This window comes from Polypterus senegalus, chromosome 7 (genome assembly GCF_016835505.1).
Source record: "Polypterus senegalus isolate Bchr_013 chromosome 7, ASM1683550v1, whole genome shotgun sequence".
Lineage (NCBI taxonomy): Eukaryota > Metazoa > Chordata > Cladistia > Polypteriformes > Polypteridae > Polypterus > Polypterus senegalus.
The window spans coordinates 51165615-51193426 of NC_053160.1; the positions used below are offsets into that span (position 1 = coordinate 51165615).

The following is a 27812-nucleotide window of genomic DNA, read 5'->3' on the forward strand; positions in this document are numbered from 1 at the left end:
AAAGTAGTGCTTTGAAAAAAGTATAAACTGTTAACCATTTCACCCTACTTGTTGGTTAATATCCTAAAAGAAAGTTAAGATTTTTGCTTCACACAAAATATATTAAAAATAATAAAAAAAAATCAAACCAGCACTCACCTGTGTGCTTCCTGAGATGTTCCTTGAAATGGCCAAAATGGTCAAACTGTTTTTCGCAATAAGCACACACATGAACCTTCTTTTGAGGCCGGTGACGACGAGCCTGCTCCACATCAAAATGGTTGCATGTCACATGATGTTTGAGAGCGCTTTCACGGGAATATATCTTGCTGCAGTGAGGACAAACATAGGCTTTGTCCGAGTGCAACTTCAAGTGCTGCTTATAGTGGTAATATAGTTTGAAAGATCGATCACATTTGTCACAATGAAACACATTATTGAGTTGGGAGATTTGCACTTCCACAACTTCAATGCTCTCGACTGCTTTTGGGGGACTGACCACATCAGTTTCCTCTTGATTCTCTGAAACAGTTTGTATTTCATCCTTTTTTGCAGCTTGCAAATTCTGTTCCCCTTGCTGATATTTGCTAGTAATATCAGCTAGCAAAGCTAATGCAGAATCATCAGAGTTCCCTTGGGAATTCTCAGCTTCTTTTACTGGCTCTGCTACCTCTGCCAAAACTTCAATTCGTTCCTCTACATCAATAGTTCCACCTGATATCTCAACTTCAATCTCTACTGGCTCAGTTTCTACTGAAGGCAAAGTTTCAGTAATCACATTTGATGTTTCAGCAATCTTTCGTTTTTTAGCTTTGCTCTTCTGTATTGGTCCCTTGGTTGTTGAAACTGGGGAACCAGCTTTGATCCTACAAGAAATTAAGGTGAAAAAAATGTAACAATGTGTAGATGAAATTTCAGCTATTTTATATAATAATGCTCTTTACTTATCAAATTTAAAACATTTAACGTTGTAGTATTATCATTATTATATGGATGGAAAAACTGAAAATCCAAAGAAAAACCCACACAGATACAGGGAAAACTTCACCCAGACAATGCCTGAAATTACATTAAACATGGTTTGCTTAATTTCAGCACATAGTACTATATAGTAACCTGATGAGTAATATTACATGAGAGAAGAAAATTTATAGTGAAAAACTGTTTAAAGTTTAGAGAAAAACCATGCAGACGAAATCTGTTGATAGAATGCAATAAAAAAGTTATCAGATGAAGATATCATAAATTAAGGTATTCTTACAAAACGTTAACTAGCTACACTTAAGTTCATAAAGGCATTTTTTTTTTTAAAGATGACATAATTTCTTAAACGAAATACACAGGGCACTTTTACAGTATATTTATTTTAGAGGGAACAAAGTGGATATGATGCAGGACTAGTTCATTCCAGAAACAGAAAGCAACATGTAATATTATTAATCTACTGAAGAGACCTGTTACAATAGGGATAACACATTATGTCAGAAAAAAGAAGTTTAACAATGCCTGTAAAAGAAATAAACCCAGTGGTTAGTGCTAAAGTTATGTGCAGAACATTGAAAAAGGAAATTTGCAGACAAAATAAATCTAGATGGATTCCATGCAAAATACATATTTAAGCAATCATGTGATAGATGAAATTAAATGTAATTTTAAAGTCTTACAAAAAGAATTCAGAAATATAATATACAATTATTCTGGAAAATACAATTTATAAAGAAAGTCTTGAAGACCATGTCAATTCATTACTATCCTTAACCAGTGCACAAAAGTAACTAAAAAGGCAAAAAGGATATTTTGTTCTCTTTAAATAACTGATAACCTGAAAAAAATATAGGTTTGTCACTTTAGTTTGACTTAGAAAAATACAGTAAGAAAAAAATTGTGAAGCCTAAACTTTGTTTAAATAATGTAAAAAAAAAAAAAGTAAACTTCTTCCTTCGGCTACTCCCATTAGGGGTTGCCACAGTGGATCATCCTTTTTCCATATCTTCCTGTCCTCTGCATTTTGCTCTGTTGTACCTATCACCTGCATGTCCTCTCTCACCATATCCATACAACTTATCTTAGGCCTTCCTCTTTTCCTCTTGCCTGGCAGCTCTATCCTTAGCATCCTTTTCCCAATATACTGAGCATCTCTCCTCTGAACATGTCCAAACCAACATAATCTTGCCTCTGAATTTGTCTCTCAACCTTCCAACCTGAGTCGACCCTCTAATCCTGTTCATTCTTGTCACACTCAATGCAAATCTTAGCATCTTTAACTCTGCCACCTCCAGCTCTGTCTCCTGTTTTTCGCTCAGTGGCACCATCTCCAACCCATATAACATAGCTGGTCTCACTACCGTCCTGTAGACCTTCCCTTTCACTCTTGCTGATACTCATGTATTACAAATTACTCCTGACACTCTTCTCCTCCCATTCCACCCTGCCTGCACTCTTTTCTTCACCTCTGTTCCACAATCCACGTTACTCTGTAACATAACTTCTTCATATAAATAATGATTAAGACACAAAGAGGCAGTACATCATCATATATTTATGTAATTATTTTATTTATTAAGAGAATAAAAATACTTGCGGTCTCTTGCCTTACATGTAAATTCAGTGCCTTTCCTCTATGTTCTGATGCGTCCGAATCTCTGTTTACTGGCGGTCCATTTCTTGAGTGTATTCCTGTAAAGCCTGCTTCTCAGACTGTCATAATTTTTGAGGCACCTTTCTAAACTCCGGATTAGTTTTATACTTTCCACTTTTGAAAGCATCTCTCTCAGTGTGTACCTGGCCAATCGGATTTCTCTGAGGGTCTTGTTTTATTATATAGTAGATTTTTTTTTTTTTTTCTGATAATATTAAAGTGTTTTGTTCTTCATTGCCAGTTTTAAGTTATGTTACACTGTGAAAGTATTAGGCCAATATTACAGCTACTTGTCCCATAGTTCAAATTATAACTTAGCACTGTCTCCTTGGAATCTATTCATTCTTCCAGTGGTTGCATAATTTTTCACATCGGTTCTGTCTGTAGGTTAGACTGATTACTATAAATTCATGGCTCCAGCTCCTTTGTAATCATGTATTCAAATAAGTGGATTCAAAGAATAAAGAATGAGAAAGAAAAAACAAGCACCTCCTTAATTCACAACTGCTATATAATTGTCTTTTAGCAATATATCAATAATTATTTAAACAAACCACTACATAGAATCTGTTCCAAACATTCAATTGAAGAATACTAAGCTACTTCTAGTTCTTTGGTGTCACTGTTCTTAAACTCCTAGGTAAACCCTAATAAACAGCAACTTGTTTGATCCGTTTTGTAATAAAACCAAGAAAACTGCAATCCTTACATAAATAAATACAGTAGAGCTTTATAATACACTTCACATTATGTAGTATACCCGGGAAATTATGTAATATCACATTATAAATGTACAAATTAAGTAAACTAACCAGTCATAAAACCCATTATGAAACCCTCAAGTACCTGCTTTTAAGTGCTTTAATTGCCTCTTGCATCTGTAAGTACTCTGCGGCTTTCCATACATCATTTATTTCTTCATGACCATTAACTGCAAGTGTAGCTGTGTAGGTGAATTCAATCAAATGACGAAAAGCCATGTTACTTACACCTGTAAAAATACATTTAATAAAGTATGAAATAAATAACATTTTTTATTTATTTTAAAAAGTAGCAAGTAAATGATGAAAGCATAATTAAAATTTTAAGAAAAGGAAAGGAGAAAAAAGGAAAGATCTACTGTTTCAAACTTACAAATATTCCATAACTGAAAGTCATTTTTTAAAAACTAAACAAAATGGACACTCCTTTTTTGCTTTACTTGTATTCAGCTCAAGAGAAAATTATTTTACACTTAAATGGAATTGCAGAGTCATTAAATACATAAAATAACTTTGACAAAAATACCCAAGTTTTCAACAAGCATTGAGAGAAAAGCCAAGCAAAATGACACCTTTTATTGGCTAACTAAAAAGATTACAATATGCAAGCTTTCGAGGCAACTCCTTCTTTAAGCAAGACACAAAAGTATTGAAAAATACCAGCATTCTCTAACCATAGCTGTTAAGAAAGCACTTTATATAAAGAAAAAAAAAACACATACACACAATTGGCACACTTCTTAATACAGCTACACTACTCTGTAAAACTCTGTAAACTCCTCCTAGGTGACATTTACTCATTCTTTGAGTAAGATAGAGATAAAACCAACATTAACCATTTTAAAGATTACTGTGAATAATCCATTATGCTTGAAGTTGGTAAAAATATGCCTGGCAAGGCTCATGATGTTATAAATAATCATCAACAAAGGCACTTGTACCAGTATATAAAGTTATAGTAAAACACTGAAAGGAACGACCATAGGAGTGCATCTGCATGACCCAAATATACATCATATAATTATAAAATAACAGCTTACAAAAAAAACAGATATTCTAAGGAAAGCAGTGACCGAAATATTTGCTACCTTCTTTTACAGCAGCTATGTTTCAGAATTTAACTTTTCTGATATGAAAAGATCATTTTATATTAAGTAAAGGCACTCATTGCCACTTTGACACAGTAGTTAACAGGAAACAATCGATTCCTGAATTTTTATTTTTCATCTAAATGTTAAAACAGTAAAACAAAAAAAAAAAAAAAAACAGCTGACGTTATTGTCAGCCCAGGTGAAATCTGAAATTTACTCAACAAAACTCTTAGATTGTTCAAAAGAAAATGTTACTTCTCCTGCAGTCACAATCTACATTTGTCACTGTAACTCTAGGATACTATACTATTGTATATTGAATTCATAAGAAATATGGATATTTTTGTCAATCTTAGAAAGTTACGGATATTGTCATACCACACACCAAATTTTTGTGAATGGCTCCACCTTCACGGACTTCTTGTGTCATACAGAACTGAATATAAAATTCTATTACTAACCTAAAAAGCATTAAATGGCCTTACTCCAGACCACACCAATAGTTGTGCTTGAAAGTTTGTGAACCCTTTAGAATTTTCTGTATTTCTGCATAAATGACCTAAAACATCATCAGATTTTCACTCAAGCCCTAAAAGCAGATAAAGAGAAACCAGTTAAACAAATGAGACAACAATATTATACTTGGTCATTTATTCATTAAGGAAAATGATCGATTTTATTACATATTAATGAGTGGCAAAAGTATGTAAACCTCTAGGATTAGCAGTTAATTTGAAGGTTAAATTAGAGTGAGGTGTTTTCAATCAATGGGATGACAATCAGGTGTAAGTGGGCACCCTGTGTTATTTAAAGAACAGGGAACTATCAAAGTCTGCTCTTCATAACACATGTTTGTGGAAGTGTGTCATGGCATGAACAAAGGAGATTTCTGAGGACCTCAGAAATAGAGTTGATGCTCATCATGCTGGAAAAGGTTACAAAACCATCTCTAAAAAGTTTGGACTCCACCAATCCACAGTCAGACAGATTGTGTACAAATGGAGGAAATTCAAGACCATTGTTACCCTACCCAGGAGTGGTCGACCAACAAAGGTCACTACAACAGCAAGGCGTGTAATAGTCGGCGAGGTCACAAAGGACCCCAAGGTAACTTCTAAGCAACTGAAGGCCTCTCTCACATTGGCTCATGTTCATGAGTCCACCATCAGGAGAACATTGAACAATGGTGTGCATGGCAGGGATGCAAGGAGAAAGCCACTGCTCTTCAAAAAAAACAAAAGTTGCTGCTCATCTGCAGTTTGCTAAAGATCATGTGGACAAACCAGGAGGCTATTGGAAGAATGTTTTGTGGACGGATGAGACCAAAATAGAACTTTTTGGTTTAAATGAAAAGCGTTGTTTGGAGAAAGGAAAACACTGCATTCCAGCATAAGAACCTTATCCCATCTGTGAAACATGGTGGTTGTAGTATCATGGTCAGGGCCTGTTTTGCTGTATCTGGGCCAGGAAGGCTTGCCTTCATTGATGGAACAATGAATTCTGAATTATATCAGAGAATTCTAAAGGAAAAATGTCAGGACATCTGTCCATGAACTGAATCTCAAGAGAAGGTGGGTCATGCAGTAAGACAATGACCCTAAGCACACAAGTCGTTCTACCAAAGAATGGTTAAAGAAGAATAAAGTTAATGTTTTAAAATGGCCAAGTCAAAGTCCTGACCTTAATCCAATCGAAATGTTGTGGAAAGACCTGAAGCGAGCAGTTAATGTGAGGAAACCCACCAACATTCCAGAGTTGAAGCTGTTCTGTATGGAGGAATGGGCTAAAATTCCTCCAAGCCAGTGTGCAGGAATGATCAAGAGTTACCGGAAACGTTTAGTTGCAGTTATTGCTGCAAAGGGGGGTCACACCAGATACTGAAAGCAAAGGTTCACATACTTGGCTACTCACAAATATGTATTATTTGATCATTTTCCTTAATAAATAAATAAATGACCAAGTATAATATATTTTTCTCTCATTTGTTTAACGGGTTTCTCTTTGTCTACTTTTAGGACTTGAGTGAAAATCTGATGATGTTTTAGGTCATATTTATGCAGAAATACAGAAAATTCTAAAGGGTTCACAAACTTTCAAGCACAACTGTACTCCTATTCACCCACTAAAGTCCACTGATTCCAGCAAAATGGTTGTGCTCCAAACCAACCTGTGCTCCATGGGCGGCAGGGCATTCAAAGGAGGAGGTCCTGGGGCAGGGTATAATCAAAACTGGACAAAAGCCTACATATACAATGGATTTTTTCAATTATTTCAATGTCTTAGTTTATGTTCAACTACTAAGCAAACCTTTTAAGGACTTGTAGGGTTGCTAAATCTCTTCCGTAATAACAAAAAAAAAATAACTTTTTTTTTAGTGTACTAACATCTGTATTTTTAGGGACTGGCCAGAAGTGTGATGAAACCATGGCAGGAGCAGGACTGAAAAATCTTTACTGTGCAATCCTCTAATGAAAAGGCAGTGTAAGGCAATCGCAGAGATAACACATACAAAACTCACGCAGAACCTTTCAAGCAGAGAGTCCATGTTCAGTTCCTGAAAATTAACATTTTTCCTTTACTTTTTTCTCACTTCCTTCAAGACACTGGAGTGGGACCATATAGTCTATGAAGTCATTTAATGTAATTTGAGGTCACAGGTGTAATTAATCATCGTTACACCTCCACTGCAACCTGCCTAACATTGTTTCTCTGTCATATATGAGGAAGTATTTTTCTAGCTAGTAAAAATAATTCCACAGCTCAGTAACATATTGTAATGCTTCAGTATCTCCAACAATATTTAGCCTAAACAGTATGTTTCCCAAATAAAATTAGGAATATAATTTTAGAACAATGCCAAGAATCACAGCTACAGTATGCTTGAATAACAAAAGCTGACCCAGCAATCAGTTCACATGCATGTGTTTATTCCAGCATCACTCAAATCTCCTGTACATATTTTCACGAACACTGGAAAACAACTTAAGGATCGTCCAGTTTAGAATATAGGTTATATGGAATCTTTGACACAGTGGGTTCAGTAAACTGAGTATCATAGAGCTTCTGTTGTCAAGCGGTAAGATACTCCTGTATGATGTCAAACATAACTTAAAGCTTATTGGTTGAAGGCAAAAGACAGTCTGACCAAAGCAGCCTGGGAGCAGAATGAGTGGCCATGATCTTATTGAGATGATGAGATAAATGAAAATTCTTATTTATGCAGTGGATCACCCTTATTCCATGAAATTACTCTTCCATTTTAAACATTATCACTTTCCTGTGAGTCTATCTTTTGCCATTGGACCTCTCTGGACAAACTGCTTATCTCATGAATAATCTCAGGTAGTGGGAAACACAGTTACATGTAATTAATTATTAGACTAGGTGCAACATGGTGATGCAATGGTAATCAATGCATCTTCACTGCCAGGGCCTCATTTCCCAATTGGGTCAATGTTTTTGTTAAATCTGCATGATATCCCAGTGTTTGTTTGGACTGTATGCAGATATTCTGGTTCTTTAAATCACAAATATGTTCATGTTAAGGTGAAAGAGAACTCTAAACTGTACATGCTGTAGATGTGTGAACCTGACTTACAATGGATGGGTATTCAGTCAAAGGTTGGATCATGCCTAATGCGGTCAGCCACGGGCACATTCTAGCTCCCCAAAATCCAACAGGATAAGCATTTATGAGTGGACTGATTGTTAATCTATCCTGAGCTTTAAAACACTCACCTTCAATTTCCACCAAAGGTTCCATTTTGAAATCCTGAAAAAATTTATAAAAAAACTGGCTGCAGGCAGCAAGGACAGCTTTATGAGCCCTGAACTGGTGGCCTAAAATGAAAAGAAGGCATTAATAACTTACAAAAAAAAAAGAGAGTCAGCAGCATATATGTTAAAATGTAGAAACTTAATCTTTGTGGTATATAAAGAACAAAGTGGATTATCTGTGAATGTAATTAGCTGCTCTACTAAAGACATATGCAGAGGTTACAATTAACACAATGAAGAAATAAAAGTAAAAAGAAGGAAGATGAAGGAAATACTTTATTATTAGGCTGAAGTAATGGGCAATAATTTCACCTTTAAAGTTTTGGAAGCCACAACAACAAACTTGTAGAAAGACTACTGGTAATTGCTGTTAAAACATACAATGACATTTTCCTTGTGTCATCAAGCATTTTCTTCCTGGTACTACCCTTTCTCCTCCCAAACAACATATTAGTAAATATGTGTGAACATCTTGTCTTCTGTTGGTTACTACCTTAAGCTCAAAGCTGCTAGGACAGACTGTGACACCACCCACCACACCAAAACTGTATTGAAGAAATTTAGATAATGGTGAGATGATTATTTCTGGTTTCTGGAATACCTGATCCTTGTAAACCTGTAATATTACACATCATGAAAAGTAAAATGACACACATGCACATATATATTATCAACCCAATTAAGGGTCTGGAAGAGCCAAAGCTTTTTCCAGCAGCATTAGACAACAATTAGTATAAGGACCAACACACAACCCAATCTACATTGGCTCAATTTAGAATTATTAATCAACCAAACATGCCTGTCTTTGAGGATGTGAGTAAACACCTATGCAACCATGGGGTGAACATGCCGACTCCAATGCCTGGATCACTGAACCACACCAGTATAATGAGAACTTTAATAATACTCAATAACTTTAAATTAAGCCAAACTTAACAAAAACATGAATATAGAACTTTAATAATTTTAGAAAAAACAAAAAACACAGCCATCACTATGGTCAACAGAAACGGCAAAATACTTGATTCTAAAGAATATTGTACTTCCATGCAGTTTATCGGGTTTGCCATGTGCCTTTAATAGACATCAATATTGTTCTTTCAAGTTCAAGAATAAAGTGTATTTAAAAGGACTATCCTGAGTATGATGTGTGCAACTCTGGACCCAAAACCTGACAATGTATATAATTTTTAAACAAAATCAGAGTACACAGGGTAGATGTACACTTTCTTGGTCTGCTGCACAGCTTTGTAGGCAGAAGTTCAAAGTCCCATTATACTGAGGCAATTTTCTTTATATCTGAATTTTAGATATTTCTACTTTCCTAGCTGAAATTTCTATCAACAATCTGCAAAACTATAATGAGATATACATTTTAAAAAAGTCTACCTGAGCAAAATCTTGGCAATGGTTATACATTAACTTCCTCTATCCAAACAATTCTCCTAAATTACTGAGCCTCACATTTACTCATTATCTAGTCATGTAGATAGTGCAATTAAAACATTGCAAGTCAAATAATGAAATAAGCCAAATATCATTTTGTTCAAACTTCCAACAGCTGGGTTTATTGGAAATATTCATCACTTTACAGTGGAACTCATTTTTCAGGTAGCTACTGCATAAATTTGCTATAACCTACATGCCAAAAATTAAATATGTCACCCATGTTAACTGCGCCAATATCAGGAAGAATATATTTACAGAGAGCTCAAGGCTTGGTAAGCACAATAAAGTTTATTCTTTATTGATGTAATGAAATCAGTGATTTACTTACAACATAATACAAACTGTTAATAATGAAAGAAGTTAAAAAAAAAAAACTTAAAATGATTAACCCTTGACAGACAAATATTGTTTTATCTAGGCTGGATCTAGGCTCCAGTTAAATATTGTGCAAATCAAAAATAGTTCAAGTTCAATACAGAGCTGAGGCAGCCTCAGTATGGAATCTATGTGTCTTCCTTGTCTTTGCATCGGCTTGCTTCCATGGTCAAAAGACACACTTATCAGTTTAAGTGACCATTCCAAGATCCTCAGTTATGTTTTGCTGTGTCAGTTCATAATTTGCTTGGCACTGGTACTACAACTAGGAGTGGCTCCTAACTTGCAGGAGCTGCAGCCAAGAAAAGCTCTGATTAATCTGAACGCTGGGCTGAGTAGGCAGGTACCTGATTATTTTTACCTTAGATCACCTTAAACATGTACAATTGTACTCGTCTGTTTAATGATGGAATTCCATACTTTTTTTTTTTTTTTTTAAAGATACTTAATTTGCATCAATGTTCTTCTCTGCTTATGCATTCTTTTTTTGGAGCAAACTTATTCATGAAATCTACAGTACCTACCTGTATACAAAATCATATATAATATGAAAATAAATAAAAAATGTATCAAGATTTTCAGTGCCTAGGACAAAACTCTTAAATGGTCAAGTTAATATGTCATCAGAAAGACAAGTTAGACAATGTAAAAATCATGCTGTATGATATAATGAGCTGAGAAGAGACCAAAGTAAATAAGAAATGGCATTTTTCAGAAAAATACAAAAATTGAGGAAAAAAGGCCTAAATTGGAAATATCAAACTTACCATGAAAAATAAAACATCAGTAAAAGAAATTTAATTGAATGCTTTGGGTTTTATTACCTCACTGACTAAATGAGATAAAAAGGACAGGATTAGAGACCATCATGGATATTTTAAAACAACGTACCATCCACAATTAAAGTTATGTCAGTGAATTGGTCCAGCTTCCGTTGTTCATTCAGTCTGTCCATCATGACTTTGTAATGGTCTGGAAACTCATTCTCGCAGTCTGTTGTCTCTGCTGTTGACATGATTAAATACGGCGTCTTAAAAAAAATAAAAATAAAATAAATAAATAATAAATTAGGCGCTAACATAAGAAAACACAAATCCCATAGTGCTGGAGAGAGCTTGGTTCCTTTCACATCAATCTTTTACATACTTGTACATCTCATACAGCTTACCTTTGTACAAGTGTATGTGATGATGAAAAGACACATAATCAACCACAATAATTCTTAGATTTCAAGAGAAATTCCCTTTATAAACACCTTAGAGATTTATGGAGGAATTTTCTAAAGGTTTAGTTGAAACATAAATCCCATTTCTTGACCCATGGTCCTCAGGGAAGACAGTCTGACCAGCTTGCTTTCAGTGGCAATGAATAAGAAGCAATTAACTTATTTCACAAAGATCGTACTTCAATAAAGCAGATGAATGACTCACATTTGTAATTTGTAAATGACTTTCCAGTAATAGACTAATAAATTGGTATATGTGGGTGGCACAGTAGAGTGATGGTTACTGCGGCTGCCTCACACCTGCAGTTTTTTTTTAAAATCCTGGCTATGTCTGCTTAGGCATTTCTCTTTGGTTACTCTGTTTTTTCCCCCAACATACAAAGATGTGAATATTAGTTTACCTAATGATTCTAAATTGGTCCAGTATGAGTGTAGGTGTGTGAATGAATATATCCCAAGATAGACTGGCACTCCATTCAGGGTTGTTCCTCTCCTGATGCCTTATGCTTTCAGGACTAGTTTCAGTTCCTGTAGCCCTGAAACAGTTCAAGCAAATTTGAAAACAGATTGATTCGCTACATAAAAGCATTTTGACCAGTTAATAAATGAAAGGGATTTTTCACTTCTATACAAAGAAAACAAATGGTGAGAGGTTTCATACAGCAATCATTTATGCATTTGGGGAAATGCAGATGACAGTTAAGGTGATTAAAGAAACATTTTCATTATTTATTGGGTTCATTAAATAACTGATGCCCTCAGCTAAGATGAAGATGTAAGCAAAGACCCTAAAAACTAATATGCCAATGAAAGAATCATTAAACAATGGGATTTTTCTATTTCTGGACCAGATTATTACACCCATAATAGGTATGCTTTGAATGGTGCATAAAATTCCATAGGAAAAAATGTATTGTGTTAAAGAAAATATGATAATGAGTCAATCTGTGTCAAAATAAACAGATTTTGGAAAATATTTCTAACTGACCATCTCCAATTTGCCTTGTTCTTGCTGAAACGAATGTCATTGCACCTAATAACTAGTGTGCAAGATGTTCTTTAATTTCTGAGATATGGGGGCTTTCAAAAAGGTTCTATGGGTCTAATTATGATTAAAAAGAAAAAAAGAAAGTTATTAAAAAAAAAAAGGCCATGTACCATAAGTCACAACTTTTGAACTGTTAATGCTAGATGCATTACATTTTCAAGGATTGTTATTTAGAATTAGATGTATTTAAATAGTTTGTGCACAGTTGCATATTTTCCAGTTTATAGTAAGCTTAAAACAGTGTAAAAAACAAATTCTTTTGTACTTTAGAGGAACTTTGGCCTGAATTATTGCCACATTAAACCATATCAGACATTTCAAATTCTAAAGGGTATTACTCATGTTACAGTATTTTTAGCAACTAGCAGCCTGTTTGAAATATATCATTTTTTTTATTTAGGAGGCAATAAAAATGAAGAAAAAAATAAATTCATGCATATATTTCAAACACATATTGCTCACACATCACAACGTCACCATACTATATCACTGGAAAGAGCACAGTTTTAATTAGTAAATGCACAAAATGTGATGTTGGTTCAGTGAACTAAATTATATTTATTAAGGTATCTAACACAGCATATTATACAGCATATTATACAACTTGTACACAGCAATGTTTGTTTTAAGGTACTTAAAATATTGTTATTAGTGGTAGTATATATAGACTTTAAACTTTAATACCTGTAAATCCACAAAATTTTTCAGTTACGTAATTACTTTCATGGCAGACTTTGTCATACAATGGCAATATGCATTTGAAACATAGACGTGAAATTTGTTTTCCTTTTTAATACCTTATATATCAGAATGTTTACTTCTTTCTGGTAGGCAACTAGGTGTTAAAGCAGAACTATAGCATCAGTAAGATCTATCAAAATGTAAAACATCTAATGTGGTTTAATATGGAGATGCAAAGGGACAGTTTCTTTAAAGGATGAGATTTTTAATACAATTTTCAGCAAACAAATTAGCAAGTATGTAACTGTGGACTATTTTAGGTGTTAAAGGCATCTATTACTAATAAATGTCTGAACTGGCATAAGCTGCCTTAATTCGGGGTGTTGATAAGAAATGTAATGATTTACTTCATGAGGTAGTTTAAAATGATACCCTACATGATCATGTCTGATATTTGTCATTTTTAACCTTCCAAGAGTGGCCCTTAGTGGGCTAGGAATGGAAAAGAATCAAATATAAAAAAATTGTGCTTATAATCAGCAACCTTGAAAAAGCATAAGATAATACTACACATGCTTGTATTCTTGATCCCCATTTTTTCGGGAAAAAGATTAACTTTGTCCCTCATATCACTATAGAAGGCAAAAACACAGGTATAAGTTGATGTGGCATGCACAACTTTCAGTCCTTCTGATTATATGTGCTGAAGATTACTAACTATTGCTTTACTGTACTCTTTATCATAAGGGTGGAATTTCTTACACAAAATAAGGTCCGAAAAATACAGTGGAACACCGAAGAAGTTTGACGTCTTGCATCAAGTAAACATCAAGATGACTCGAACGGCATATCATATGTGGGAGTTTTCTTGTATCAGTTGAATCAGGGGGTGCCGGACTAAAATGTTACTTCAAAGTGTTCATAAGTAATTCATCTAAACCCCTGAGAATGTCATGGATCTAGCATTGACAGTTAAAAAGTTATGAGTTATAGAACACTGCATTTTAGTAGAACATTTTCAAGTAAAAGTAGGGCCACACCCCCTTTTTTAAAACCGCAGTATCTCAGAAACTGATTAACATATAAGCCTAAAGGTTTGCACGCTGGTTATTGGGTACAATGACATTATTTTTAGCAAGTATGAAGCAAATCGGAAATAATTGGTCGGAATGCCTCGGTTGACTCTTACGTGCATTGACCCTAATTAGACATAGCCAGTTTAAATATATATATATATATCACAACAGAGTCATCATTTAAAAAAGTGTATAATGATGTTTCTTGAAAAGATTTTTTAAATGTTGCTGATGCAACAAATTACATCTTGCAAGCCTCAATACTTCAAGCCTTTCCTAAAATCAAAGTGAAATAGGTCACTTATCGTTGCCAGTTAAGTGTTCTTTGGTAAAAACAAGTTGCATTGTTAAATCTTTAACTGAGCAACAACCAAGAGCGCCAAAGCTACTCTCGGGAGCTGTTCGCAAGCTTTCCATGCGCATGTGGACACAATATAAACGACACTTTTAAATATTTATTTGCGAGTCTTGCTGCGTAACTATATTATACTGCGCGTCAAACAGTTCTCAATATCCTAATTAAAAATTCAGAGACAATAAAGACAATACAAAACTCTTTTTTCCCAGGGGACCGCTAATAAGATATAAAGAAAGAAACCTACAGGAACACCTAAACCCTTAATTTTCAATTTGATTGCTTCTGCATTCTCCTTACTTTCCAATTACCCAATTTCTTTACCCTCTTCTGCCTGTCAAAATACACAAATCCTCTAACTTCCACCTCCCAATTCCACACACAACCTCTTATTGATGTTTGTACAACATCTGAAAGTAGGCCAATCGAGAGAAAGCGAATATAGCACTTCCTTTCCACAGTTATCCAATAAACAGAAACACAGCCAAAAACACCCACCAATCGGCAACGCTACGCTCCCTGACGGCGGGATATGTAAAATATATCCAATCAAAAGTAAACAGTGCCATGTCACTTCTTCGGAAACATCAAATAGGATAAAGGAAAAGGCGGGCCTTCAGCATCCAAGCATCACATAAGGATAGGGGCCTTGAACGGAAGGCCTACGTTACGTTCCATTTCAGAAAACGAAATTACTTTTTGAAAAGAAAGAAAATAAATCTATTATGTTTACCTCAGTCAATACAAAACACCTTTTAAAGGCGAATAACTAAAGATTTATTATATAGGGTTCATTTACAAATGACATATTTTAAGCCCCCCTCGCCATTCAATGTTGCCTGTCAGACAGACCGTCGACGTTACGTCATCAAACCGCGCATAAAAATATATATATTCTACCCGCTGAATGCCAAACAAAGACCATGCCATATGCAGATCAGTTATCCACATATAAAATAAACCGACCCCTGGTTAGGTTTAGGCGCTTGGCGATAGTTCCTAGCCGCCAGTAATTTCCACCTACCTTTCCACTCCCAACCTCGACAAAAAGGCGGTCGTTACTCCTTGGGCCTCGGCTTCCCGACAAGCCTTACGCCGCCACAGAGCGTGGACGTTGATTGGTGGCGTTTCCCTTCAACCGCACCTCCAACTTCCTGGAACGCTCTTTTTTAAGATTTTTTTTTTCTGGTAATGTTTGCATCAAAATTTTTGTGATCGAGGAAACGAACGACAGTTTCATTACCCTAATGTTACTTGGTTTACGTAATATGCATTGTTGTGTATTATACTTTTTAATGGCTTTAATTGAATTTGTGACGTGCCATTTTTTTTTTTTGGTCGAAGTGTCATCAGCTTCTTTTTATTTTGCAAATAAATGATCTCTTAGTGAGCACGAAAGGCTGGTGTATATAGCGCCTGTCTCAACATTTCGCGATCCCTAGAAATTAATATCCCAACATACAAGCAAGCTAAAAAATGACAGGATTTGTCATTGTGCCGGTTTGCAATTGCCTTTAATAATAATAAAAAAAGCGGTTAAAATCAAAAACCAATGTAAATTAAACCTGCTCTTCCCTGCCCAGATAGATTTACCAGATACCTGAGTAGCCAAAGGAGGACGCATTGAAAGTTTTAGCTAGGGGGTCTCCTAAGAGAGACACATAAACAATCTCAACAAATATTAACAGCTAAACAGTTTTAACGCAACCTTTACTTTTTGTTTTCCACTTTCTGTTGTTCAATGAGAGCATTAAGCTGTACCTTGTGCTGCCAGGATGTAAAATCTGGACTGGAATGGTGGCAGAGTCATCACGTGTTGGTGCTCATCTGTGATCCTGGAGTGATATTTCGTTTTAATAATGTTCACAGTAGAGAAAGCTGCCTCAAAGTTGCATGTGGAGCCAAACATGGTCAAGATGTAAATGGCTACTTTCCTTAGACCTAGGAAAGCTGTCTCTTAGACTATTTGGAACCAGAAAGTTGCAGGGTCAGTTCCTCTAAATTGCTCTTTCAGGGCCATATCTGTTTGGAGATTGATCAATTGCATCTGAAGAGGCCCAGCATTTGCCCACTTGAAGTGCTTTGTGAATTCCTTTGACAACCTGGTGACATCTGTGATAAGGAATGGGTTATGAATGAACAGGGTGAGCTGCTGAGGATTTCCATAAGCTTGTCAATAAATGTAAAGGAGCAGATCCTTCTCTCTCACCTTACCCCTGTTCCTTCACTGATGGGAATTGTGTGCAGTATCTCTGCAGGTCTTCTTGAACATCTCAAGTTTCTTCTGGAGGGACTGGATACCTGTCATCAGGTCACAAACTGAATTGTCCTTGCCCTGTAGCTTTAAATGCAGTTCACTCAGTTGTGGAGTTTTATCAACCAAAAAGCCACAATATCCATCTTCTTCTCATCTTCCAAAAAATGAGAAAATTGTGTTGCCTTCTGTCTCTTCAGTTGTGCCAAGAAAATTGCAGTTTCCATTTTGATGGAAACAAAAGTGCTCCAACATTTTGTCTTTACTGAACCATCTTACATTGTTGTGCAGAAGCAGGTCATCAGCATTTACATCCATTTCTCTGAGGAATTCCCTGAGCATGCAATGGTGATGAGAAGGAGATGCCCTGAGAAAGTTTATCATTCTCGTCATTGTATTCATCAGCTCAGTATACTTGTCTGACAGGGTGGAGCACAGGACTGTTTGATGAATTATGTAATGGTAAGAGATGAGTTCAGGATTGTCCTCTTTCATTCTTGCCACAGCTCCCCTCTCCCTATCGTGACACAGGCTCCATCTGTGGTCATTGAAACCATTTGTTTTGGCTCAAATTCACCTCTTTGATAACATAATCTTTATGGACAGGTAAATGTCCTCTCCTCATGTACTGGTCTGAGGGGATGTAACACCCAACAGGTCTTCACAGAACTCCTTTTTCTTGTTGTAGAATAATTTTACATAAACTAACAGCTAAGCACTGTCAGACATATCAGTTGACTCATCTACAGTTAAGCCTATATATGGTGCCTTGCAAATTGCTTCATCCAGCTGTTCTAGCACATCCTGTGTTAATATTTCTGTTTTTTTTTTTTGTGGCTCTGATGCTGATATGGGGATTTGATTGGCCTTTTCACATACCTCTTGTTTTTGTTTTCCTTCCAGTAAGGTTTTAGCAACTGCACTCATGCACTCCTTGACAATTCCTGAGTCAGTAAAAGGTTTTTTATGTTGTCCCCAAATCCATACAGCTTTAAGCAAACAGTCATTGACATGTTGTTGGGCAGAGAATGATTGTGTCAGGCTTCTGGTGGATCGATTGATCATATTAGGCTCTTAGATCATGTATTTTTTGTGCACTCAATTTGGATTTGAGTGGGAATGATTGCTCAAAAGATTTGTACTTTGTCTCATAGTGACGCTTCATATTGCCAATTTTAATTATAGCCATGATCTCAGTGCATATGAGGTAAACTGGTTTTGAACTCCCTGTGGGAACTATGAACATATATCCATTCTGGATTAAATAATTCTGTTTTCTCTGTCTGTTTCCCTGACTCACTTCTTCGGATATCTGTGCCTCTGTCTCCTCGCGGCTGGCTACATGTGTGTTTTCCTGTGTATCTTCACGCACACAAACACACACCCATTCACCCAAGCAATATTGCTCTGAGTAAATGATTTGATTGGCTGAGTAGCATTTGCCTCGGCCGCAGATTACTGTGGGGGTCGGGGTTACCCAGCCAAACAGTTAACTACTGAACAGTCGGTTGGCACACTAATAAGCTTGGCCTAGGGTGCAAAAAAACCTAGCACAGGCACTACCTGTGTATATACATTGACTACCGAAAAGACAAAAAGAAAAGGTTAAAAAAAGACTATCGTAAATTCGAGAAAAGTTGCGCAGATTAAAATAGAAATGTTCCGACAAAATATAGTAATAGGTCCGGGTCCGGACCATGGCCCGCCTACTGGTGACCTAGGACTTACAGTTTGCATATCGGTCCAGTAGATCCACTGATGATGCTATCACTTTGATCTTGTGTGCAGTACTAGCCCACATAGACAACCCAAGGAAATAGCATGTGCATGCTATGTATAAGCTGTAGTTCTGCATTTGATACAAAAACAAAACCTTCTAAGCCCATCATCTAGCTCAGGAACCTGCATCTGAGCACTTCATTATGCATTAGCAGGCAGACTCCAAGTGGTTCAAGTGTGTGGTCACATTTCAACATCCCTCATCTTAACGCAGGTACTTCATACAGCTGTGGTCTAAGTCCTCTGCTGTGCTCTCTCTCTATAGATATGAAGGTATGGCTACACATAACTCTAACTCATTGTCAAGTTTGCTGATGACACAGCTGTTTTGGGCCTGAGAACAGTAAGCAGGCTTACCTGGATGAATTGCAGAGTCTGTCACGCTGGTGTCAGAACGACAGTCTTCTTCTGAATGTCAACAGGACAAAGGAGTTGATTATGGACTCTTGAGAGAAAACAGCAGAGGCACTACCACTAAATCTGTATTAATAGCACATGGGTGGAGAGAGTGGACAGTATTAGATACTTCATTGTCCACATTACAGAGAATTTGACCTGATCCAAGCACACCGACGCCTTAGAGAAGAAGAAGACACAACAATGTATTATCGCCTCAGACATCTCATGGATTTTAGACACTGCTACATATCCATTATTGAACATATCCTGACAGGAAGTAGTACTGCCTGGTTTAGAAACAGCACTCAGCAGGACTGAAAGGCTCTGCAAAGAGTGGTGTGGTCAGCTGAAAGCATCACCGGATGTGCACTCTCCAATTTCCAATACTTCTGTACCAAGCGATGTTAAACCAGGGAAAAGAAAATCAAAGATACCAGCCATCCCAAGAACGGCCTCTTCTCTGTGATGTGATCAGGGAAACACTACTGCTGCCTGAAGTCCAGTTCAGAGAGACTGAGGAGGAGTGTCTAGAGATACATTATTTTATTTATTTATTATTTACTTATTTTCTATTATATATTTTTATGAATCTAATATAATGCATACTAGTGATATCATTTAACATAATGATTTTTATTCATATTTATAAATGTGTGTATTATTGTTTGTTGTCCTTTAATATTCTTGGTGTTTAGGAACTAAATATTTCACAACATATTGTACAGTGTGTAAAATTCTATATCACATATTAATTTGATTTGATATTATAATAAAATTACATATTAACATTTTTCTTTGTTCTGTACTATTATTGCTTTTAGTCATGTTTTTTATTATATATTGTATTACAACAGCTCTTTGATAGCTTTGCAGAGATCTCTGAGTCAGTCCTTGCACATACACTTTTAGGATGTATTCTACTTGTTCTTCAAACTCTATTCGTACTCTGCTAAAAACATGTCTTAAAATAAATTTTCCTCAAGTCACTGCTGTTATTAATACGTTCTCGCTATTTGACAGAGATCCCCCTGGTTTGAACATTGCTGTTAATTATGTCAATAATGAAAAAAAAATGAATCTAGTTTCTGCCATGTTATGTAAATACTGCCCCATCTCCAAATTCTCCTTCACTTGTAAAATGCTTCAGAAGACTGTCGCCTTGCAATTACAGTCGTATCTCGACTTAAATGGTTGATTTGAAGTCTTTCAGTCTGGTTTCCAAGCCATCCAATTTATCAAGACAGTGTTAGTCCAATGACTGTGGATGGAAAAAGCAGGAGGAGGATTGGAGATTTTTGTGAATGTGCTAAATGTGTGATCGAGGCATTGAATTGCAGACGGAATTTGTCCACTTCGCTGCTAGGGAAAATAAGCTACATCATCTTAGCTGGCTCAGCAACTGCAATGATTAACTATGTGCCAACATCTTTTTGATGAATCATTCTTAATGCTGGTGACTTCAAAGAAGGAGTCAAAACCTATTAGGCCTGCTTCCTTTGTGGATGCTGCTCTATCCAAATATTAATGCCTTTAAATAAAAACCTGTGGCACAATCCAAGCAGGTCTGACATCATTTTACTGCCACCAACAAGCCTGTTAGTGACAGTAGCTGCTCTTTGCTATCCAAGACAGAAGTTTTATGCATGTTTGTTAGGTTCTTGTTTGTTTTTATTTTATTCACTTCATCTATCTATCTATCTATCTATCTATCTATCTATCTATCTATCTATCTATCTATCTATCTATCTAATCTTTACATGTTCTCTAGAAATGTAAAATCTAATATTTTATAAAATTTATAAAATATAATATTTAAGTCTATTAGGAATTTGTAGTAAGAAATACAAGTGTAATTGTATGCCATTGGTCTGCTACTGTAGACTATTAGAATATCTGGCAAAACTGATTTTAAATACATCAATTACTGTGACGTTAAATTTATTCAGTGTGGCTATTTCAAGTGTGACAGTTGAGCTATGCCTATTCCATTGACTATACCAATTCTACTGCGGTGGGATGGCAACCTGCCTGGGGTTTGTTTCCTGCCTTGCGCCCAGTGTTGGCTGGGATTGGCTCCAGCAGACCCCCATGACCCTGTAGTTAGGATATAGCGGGTTGGATAATGGATGGATGGATACCATTTGTAATACCATTTTTAAGGGTACGCACAAGTCAAAAAACTGTCAGCGTGAATTGACAGCATTGAACAGCAGAGGGCAGTGATTAACCATTCTTTATCACATCTGTAAAATTAATAAACACCCATCCTTTTTCAAGCTTGCTTAATCCAATTCTTTGCCAGTTCAGGGTCAGTGAGGCCAGAGTGCATATTGGCTGCATCAGACAAAAGGCAGGAAACAAGTCCTGGACGTAAGAAATTGAAAACATGATCAAAGTACACCTATGCAAGTCTTCACACAGCAGCAGGATTTCAATAGCCTTGCTCAGCTCTCCACCTAGTACTGCCAGAAGTCTAGAAATACTGTTGTTGATGAGTTTCTATTTCTGTTATAGTTAAATAGGACCAACAATGGTAAATCAAATAGATAGAGGTGGCTAGGTGTTACAATTTCAATTAAACAATGGTATACTATAATAAAATTAAATGACTCAAAGTGTCATCTAAGCGGTCCATGAAAGTTTGGCAAGAAAGCAAATGCTAAATATGGAAACAAATGTTGATTTCTGTTTTTACGTTTTCACCTAGCATAAGTTTAAAACCACATGTCTGAGACAAATGCATGATGGAACACTTAAACTATGTTTGAATGCTTAAAAATGTGATAGAAACAAACATAAAAAACAACCTTTATTTTAAACTAGAGGGCCCAATTCAAGATAAATTGTAGACAATTTGTCTAGCTTTTTATAACCTTAAATCTAACTGTATCAACTAATTGAGATGAATTCAACAGTTTGTAACTGTAGTCTGCAGTCTGTTGCACAACACAGTCACTTGAGTGTGTCATTTCAAAATACCCAATCCAAGGTGTTTGTAATGCATGCTAATAAAATGCATTGCATTTTTAATTCCAACTGATGATATATATAATTGACATCATAACCTAATAAGGAAAACTTTGAATACAAAACAAAATGAAATAAATAAATAAGGCAGGGTCTGAAACTCAAGTCATGTGAAGCAAGCGTGCCTTCTTTTTAGCTGTTAATAGAGTTTGTTATTTATTTAAATGATTTATTTCTGCTCACATTTTCTACATTTATTATGACAGATCCCCAGAATATTTAATGGACTCAAATGAAATCAGCAGAGATCACATTTTTTTATTTTCTATACTTTTTCTATTTAAATGTTTCATTAAAATATAGTGTTAGTTTGTCTGTTTTCTTTTTGTATTACTTTTGGTATAGGGTCTTCAGCAAGCAGTGTTAATGTTTGAGATGTGCCATTTGAATAAAAAATGCGATACATTTTATTACTAAATTAACTGTGCTACTTGTGTAAGACAAGCTGAGATCTAAATAATCAATGCAGACCTCAGTGTTAATGTTTGCAGTACACCATCAAATGCACATGTCTGTTATATGCCATTTGGCACATGATTCATAAAAGCAGTGTTAATGTTTGTGAGACGCCCTCTATTGGAATGACAAATACAGTGCAAAAAATGTTACCAAAAATGTTTGTTATGTGTCAGCTTTTGGAATAACAGGGACATGGCAACCAGACAGTCACACAGACATCTTTTATTAAGCTGGATGCATTGCAAAACACATTCCAATAGATGGCATATCAGAAATGTTAGAATTGAATATATCTAACTGTAATGGCACGAAAGACAGAAAGCAGCTTATATTATATGTATTATACTTTTCAGTAGCAAATACTCTATATTTTCAAAATGGTCTACAACTTCATTAGAATAACACAATTGGTATCTATTTCAAAGTGTATTTTTCAGTCAATGTATTTGTTTTTTCAATTTGCTGTCCCTGCCACAGAGCTTCAGTTTACCCAAGTAGGGTATGGCACATGCCAGTCCTGGATGGCAGGCAAATGTATTGCAGCTCACACTCAAAAACACAATCCATACTGGGCTTTGTTGAAACGCATAGGTTCTTGACAGTATACTGTATGTCAGAAGAAAAAAGAAGGAATGTTAAGGAGAGAATTACTTAAAATAAAAATCCAGTAAACCTGATTAAGTGTACTGGACCCCAGTCCCCTTTATGGCACACTCATTCACAATGGGCCTATTTAGAGTCGAATAACTTGTCTTTGTACTGCGGATTAAACAGGAATTCCTGAAAGTAATAAAAATGAACACATGTAGAAAACAGGAGGGTATTTTGGTCAGGAACAGCAACATGAAGAGAACACAGAAAAGGTACCTCAGCCATGATTCCAGAATTCAACCATTGTGAAGTGGCACTGGAAGGTGTGCGCCGTTACTTAAACAAAACATTCTGATTATTAAAAATGTTGCTGTACTAATAAATATATCTGTATTTTGTAAACAATGAAAACAGGGAGAATATGATGTAACTAATGCCCTTTTTAACTTACTCCCATAGGAAGGCAGTAAAACATTTATGGCTCCAGGTCTTTCCTGGTTTGTGTAGATCCACAAGTGTTCCAAGACTGTAGCAGAAGACTGATGGAGTTTAGGAGGGTGCCAACCTAGCTGTCTCTCCCTCGTACCTGTGTTATGAAATCAAATGTTTAAAGGGTAACCTCCATCTTTGTGTTGGTATGTTACTGAAGGCATGAGAACTTTCAATCTGAGCACTTTGCAGTTTCATTATACACATGGTTGTTTAGACACTGTTTCTTCTTCTGTTTGTTTGGTTTTATATTTAAATTGGAGATTATTATATTTGGAAATATGTATATATTTTGTCACACACATGTGCAGTCAATGGGCTTAACTAAAGGTATAACGCTGGGTCAGGGGTTAACGAAGTGCACTAATGTCTTTTCTCCCTCCTCTGCAGATCACCCTAAAGAAAGAGCAACTAAACCCCAATCAAGTGCCACTTTCATCTACAGAGCACATCATCCTACTGACCTCACTTCCACCTATGCCCTGTTGAACCCTCCTCTTCCTTCCCACCACCTATAAAGCCAGCCACTTGCCTTTCCCAATTGGTCCCACTATGAGCCTACTTGACATTGATGCACACACAACAATGATATGGGGTGGAACCCCAAATGTATGTGTGTATATATATACAGTATATATAAGAAACTCATGAAAGGAGCTAGAGTCCCAACCAGGGAAGCCCTGTTTAATTGCAGAGTTTTGGTAGATATCATAGATAGACAGCGAATGGGAAGGTGCAGCTCTTAGAGTTACAGCTGGTCTAAAGAGGAAGTTGCTATTTCTTGTTTTGACTGGGCCAAAAGCAGAGGAGTGTGAGGGGGGTGGACATAATGTCACTGGACTTCAGGTGGCACTTCCTTTGTTCAGGGAACAGGAGTAGAAATTGCTGTTACATAGTGTAATCCACTCCCCAGTTTCCTCAGTGAAACCTTAAATTGCTCCCTATAAGTCAAAAGAAGATGTAAAAGGAATTGGGGCATCACAGGCTACTCCATATAAATTATGGTGAATTTCTGATATAAAGTCAGGTGGCATTGGCACCACAATATGTTGTATTCTTGCTATTAAGATGGTACACAAAACTATGTTCCATTCTGTTATGTATAAATATCTCCTCTTCCTCTTTATATATGTTCCCCATCCCTGGGTAATGAACATTCTGCAGATTGGTTACTTGTCTTACCTTTTTCAAAGAAATCTCAGTGCTCAGGTTAATTGTAAATAATGCAGTCTGTGTTTAATTCCTGAAATACAGTAATTCTTATTGGTGTTATAGTTCTTATATAAAATATTCACCCCCTTGGAAGTTTCCACATTTTATTAGTATTGTAACATCATGGATTTAATTAGGCTTTTCTGTCAATAATTAACAGAAAATATTGTTTAGTGTCAAAGTGAAAACAGATCTCTGCAAAGTGGTCTAAATTAATTACAAATATAACACACAAAATAACACTGATCTGCAAAATTAAACACATAAAAGTTCCTAATTGTGAATAGCTGTTTTATTTGAATTCATGAGTAGAATAAAAATATAATTCAAATATTTCAATCATATGACATTTAAGTACAAAATTAAGGAAAAGACATTTAGTAAAAAATTAACAAATTACACTATTTATTCTTAGAAACAATATTGTTCTAAAAAACAAAAACTACAATTGATTTTCTTTTATATACAAAATTACACAATATGCTTTACACAGGCTCTGTTTTTTTTTTACAGCCCTCCCCTTAATAGCCTTTTCTCTCAAGAAAATACTACCTAAAAAAAACCTTGTGTGGAATAAAAATTGAATAAATCTTGAGAAAGCAAATTCAGAGAGAGACCCCCTTCCAGGTAGTTTGGGTGTGAAAATGGGTGTCACAAAATGGGGTAATGCAATGGGCTGGCGCCCTGCCTGGGGTTTGTTTCCTGCCTTGCGCCCTGTGTTGGCTGGGATTGGCTCCAGCAGGCCCCCATGACCCTGTAGTTAGGATATAGCGGGATGGATAATGAATGGATGGATTAATGGAAAATGGGGTAAATACAATACACAAAACAGAACACAAGTATTCATCTTCACAGAGGTAGATGGCCAATCTATCATGGTCACCTCAGAAATATAATACAACAGTAGAAACTACTTTGTTCTTGCAGAGCGCTTCTCACTAAGTGCAGCTGCAGACTGCCATTAAACTCTCAAGGTAAAATGCAAGAATACCATTCAGTAAATACAGAAATATCACATATAAGTCAATTAAGCACAAAATATTTAGTCAATCTAATATTTTAAAACATATATGCAAGGAAAGCAACAATATATATTCATTGACTTACATGTAACATCTTATTAGTTTCAAAACTTTATTTGACTGTCTGTCATTTGTCCACTTTTTCTGGTGCATTCCTATGAATCATCCAGCAGTTGTCCACCATCAGAGTGACATCCCAGTATTACTTGTAGCTTCTTTCCATGGTCTGGATAATCAGATTTTTTACTCTGTTCTTCATTGCTCCCAGATTTCCAGGGAAAAATCCTAAATGTGACACCAAAAAGTGAACTTCAAGAATCCTGGTGCATCCCAATTCCTTAAACTTAACTGAAACACTTTTCACAATTTCTTTATAATGTGTGTCTTCATTGTGACCTAAAAACTCAGAAATAACTTCTCTGAATGATACCCAAACCTTTTGTTCAAGGATGTTCATCACAACATCAAATTCTGCATCAGAAGTCAGTTTTCTAATAACAGCTCTCGTAAAACTACACTTTATAAATTAACCACAGAAAAACCTGGAAAGTTTTAACAAAAATATATAAAACAGGCTTCAACTCTTAATACGGCTTTGACAAACTTCATTACTCAAGCTTCATTAAACCAAGGTTAATTTGAATTGGTGGAAGCAGCACTTTGTCTGGAGTTCACCAAGTTAGGTCTGATGATGTTTGTGGCACCAAGCTGTAGCTGTATCCCAGCCAGCCACCACTTCTAAACACAATGTCAATTCTTGGCTCTGCTGTCTCACTTACAGAGAAAAACTGGGTGTTCTGTATGCTCTGACTGCAGACCCAGTAAAATATACAGAACTTTCAGGTATTCTGACATTATTGTCAAATAAAATAACTGTATTGCTTTGAACATAGATTTTAATATTAGAAAATATTAAATTCAAACAAATTATTATTAAAATACAATGTTGATAATTAATTAATTATAGTACAAAAACAATAAAAAAAAACTGTAATTGACTGTTAAAGAAATGTATTTTCTGAAATAAATGTTTATGATGGAGACAAATGGCTTTGATTTTTGAACTTAGTACCCAAAAATATATACAAATCACAAGAAATAATAAAACATTTTTTCAATGTATACCATTGGTCACATAAGTATTCACCTTCTTTAATATGATACACCTAAATCATCAGTGGTGCAGCCAATTGGTTTTAGAAGTCACATAATTAGTTCAGTGAAAATCACCTGTCTGTAGTCAAGGGGTTTCAATTGATTATAATATAAATACCCCTTATCTGGAAGGCCCAGCTTGTGGTAAAACAGTATAGTGGACTCTGTTAACAGGAGACTGAAAAGCACAGTCAGGGCATGAATACAAGAAAATGGCCAAGTCACTGAATATCTCTTGGAGTTCAGTTAACTCAATCATTAAGAAAAGGAAAAGGTACCATATGCCACAGCTGTATATCTGCCTAGAGCAAGCCATTCACAAAAACTGTGCAAGAAGATGACTAGTGAGGGAAACCACTAAGTGGCCTGTGATGACTGAAGGAGTTACCAGCTACGGTAGCTGAGACTGGAAACACTGTGCATACAATGTCTGCATTGATATTTCATCAAGAGAGTGGTAAAGAGAAAGACATGGTTAAAAAAGCAGACATGACATTTCTGCACGAGTCTACCAGAAATCAAATGAGAGACACCAACGTCAGCTGGAAGAAAATTATCATCTGAATAGACCAAAACTGAGCTTTTTGGCTCTTAGACTAAATGCCATTTTTGGCTTATGTCAAACACTAGACATTATCATAAACCCACCATCTCCACCATAAGGCATGGTGTTGGTAGTGTTATGCTGTGAAGATGCTTCTTTGCAGCAGGTGCTGGAAGGCTTGTGAGTGTAGATTGTAAAAATAATGCTGCAAAATTCCTGGAGGAAAACCTGCATCTTGAGAGATTTGTTTCCCAGCATGACAACAACCTCAAGCATAACGACAAAGATACCCAGGAATGGCTTAAATCCAACAATGTTAATGTTCTGGAGTCACCGAGTCAGTGTGCAGATTTCAATCCAAATTTAGAATTTGGACCTGAGAAAGGCTGTTCATTCAAGATCCTGAGGCAACTTGACAAGGCCTAA

At 35.9% G+C, this 27812-nt stretch overlaps 1 protein-coding gene across 4 annotated transcripts in view; it reads right to left on the minus strand.

Annotated features, from left to right (window-relative positions):
• Nucleotides 1–16237, minus strand: part of znf131 (zinc finger protein 131) — a 45327-nt gene extending 29090 nt beyond the window's left edge. The window contains exons 1-5 of one of the 4 annotated variants that reach the window (XM_039758612.1): nucleotides 16217–16237; nucleotides 10962–11100; nucleotides 8208–8309; nucleotides 3464–3608; nucleotides 139–845 (exon numbers count right to left, since the gene is read on the minus strand). In XM_039758612.1, the coding sequence (XP_039614546.1) occupies nucleotides 139–845; nucleotides 3464–3608; nucleotides 8208–8309; nucleotides 10962–11085 (1078 nt within the window). In that variant the 5' untranslated portion in view covers nucleotides 11086–11100; nucleotides 16217–16237. Of the gene's footprint in view, nucleotides 1–138; nucleotides 846–3463; nucleotides 3609–8207; nucleotides 8310–10961; nucleotides 11101–11696; nucleotides 12712–14755; nucleotides 14919–15479; nucleotides 15573–16216 lie in introns of those variants that run through there. The other 3 variants (XM_039758609.1, XM_039758611.1, XM_039758610.1) reach the window with 3 other exon arrangements.
• Nucleotides 16238–27812: the final 11575 nt, after the last annotated feature.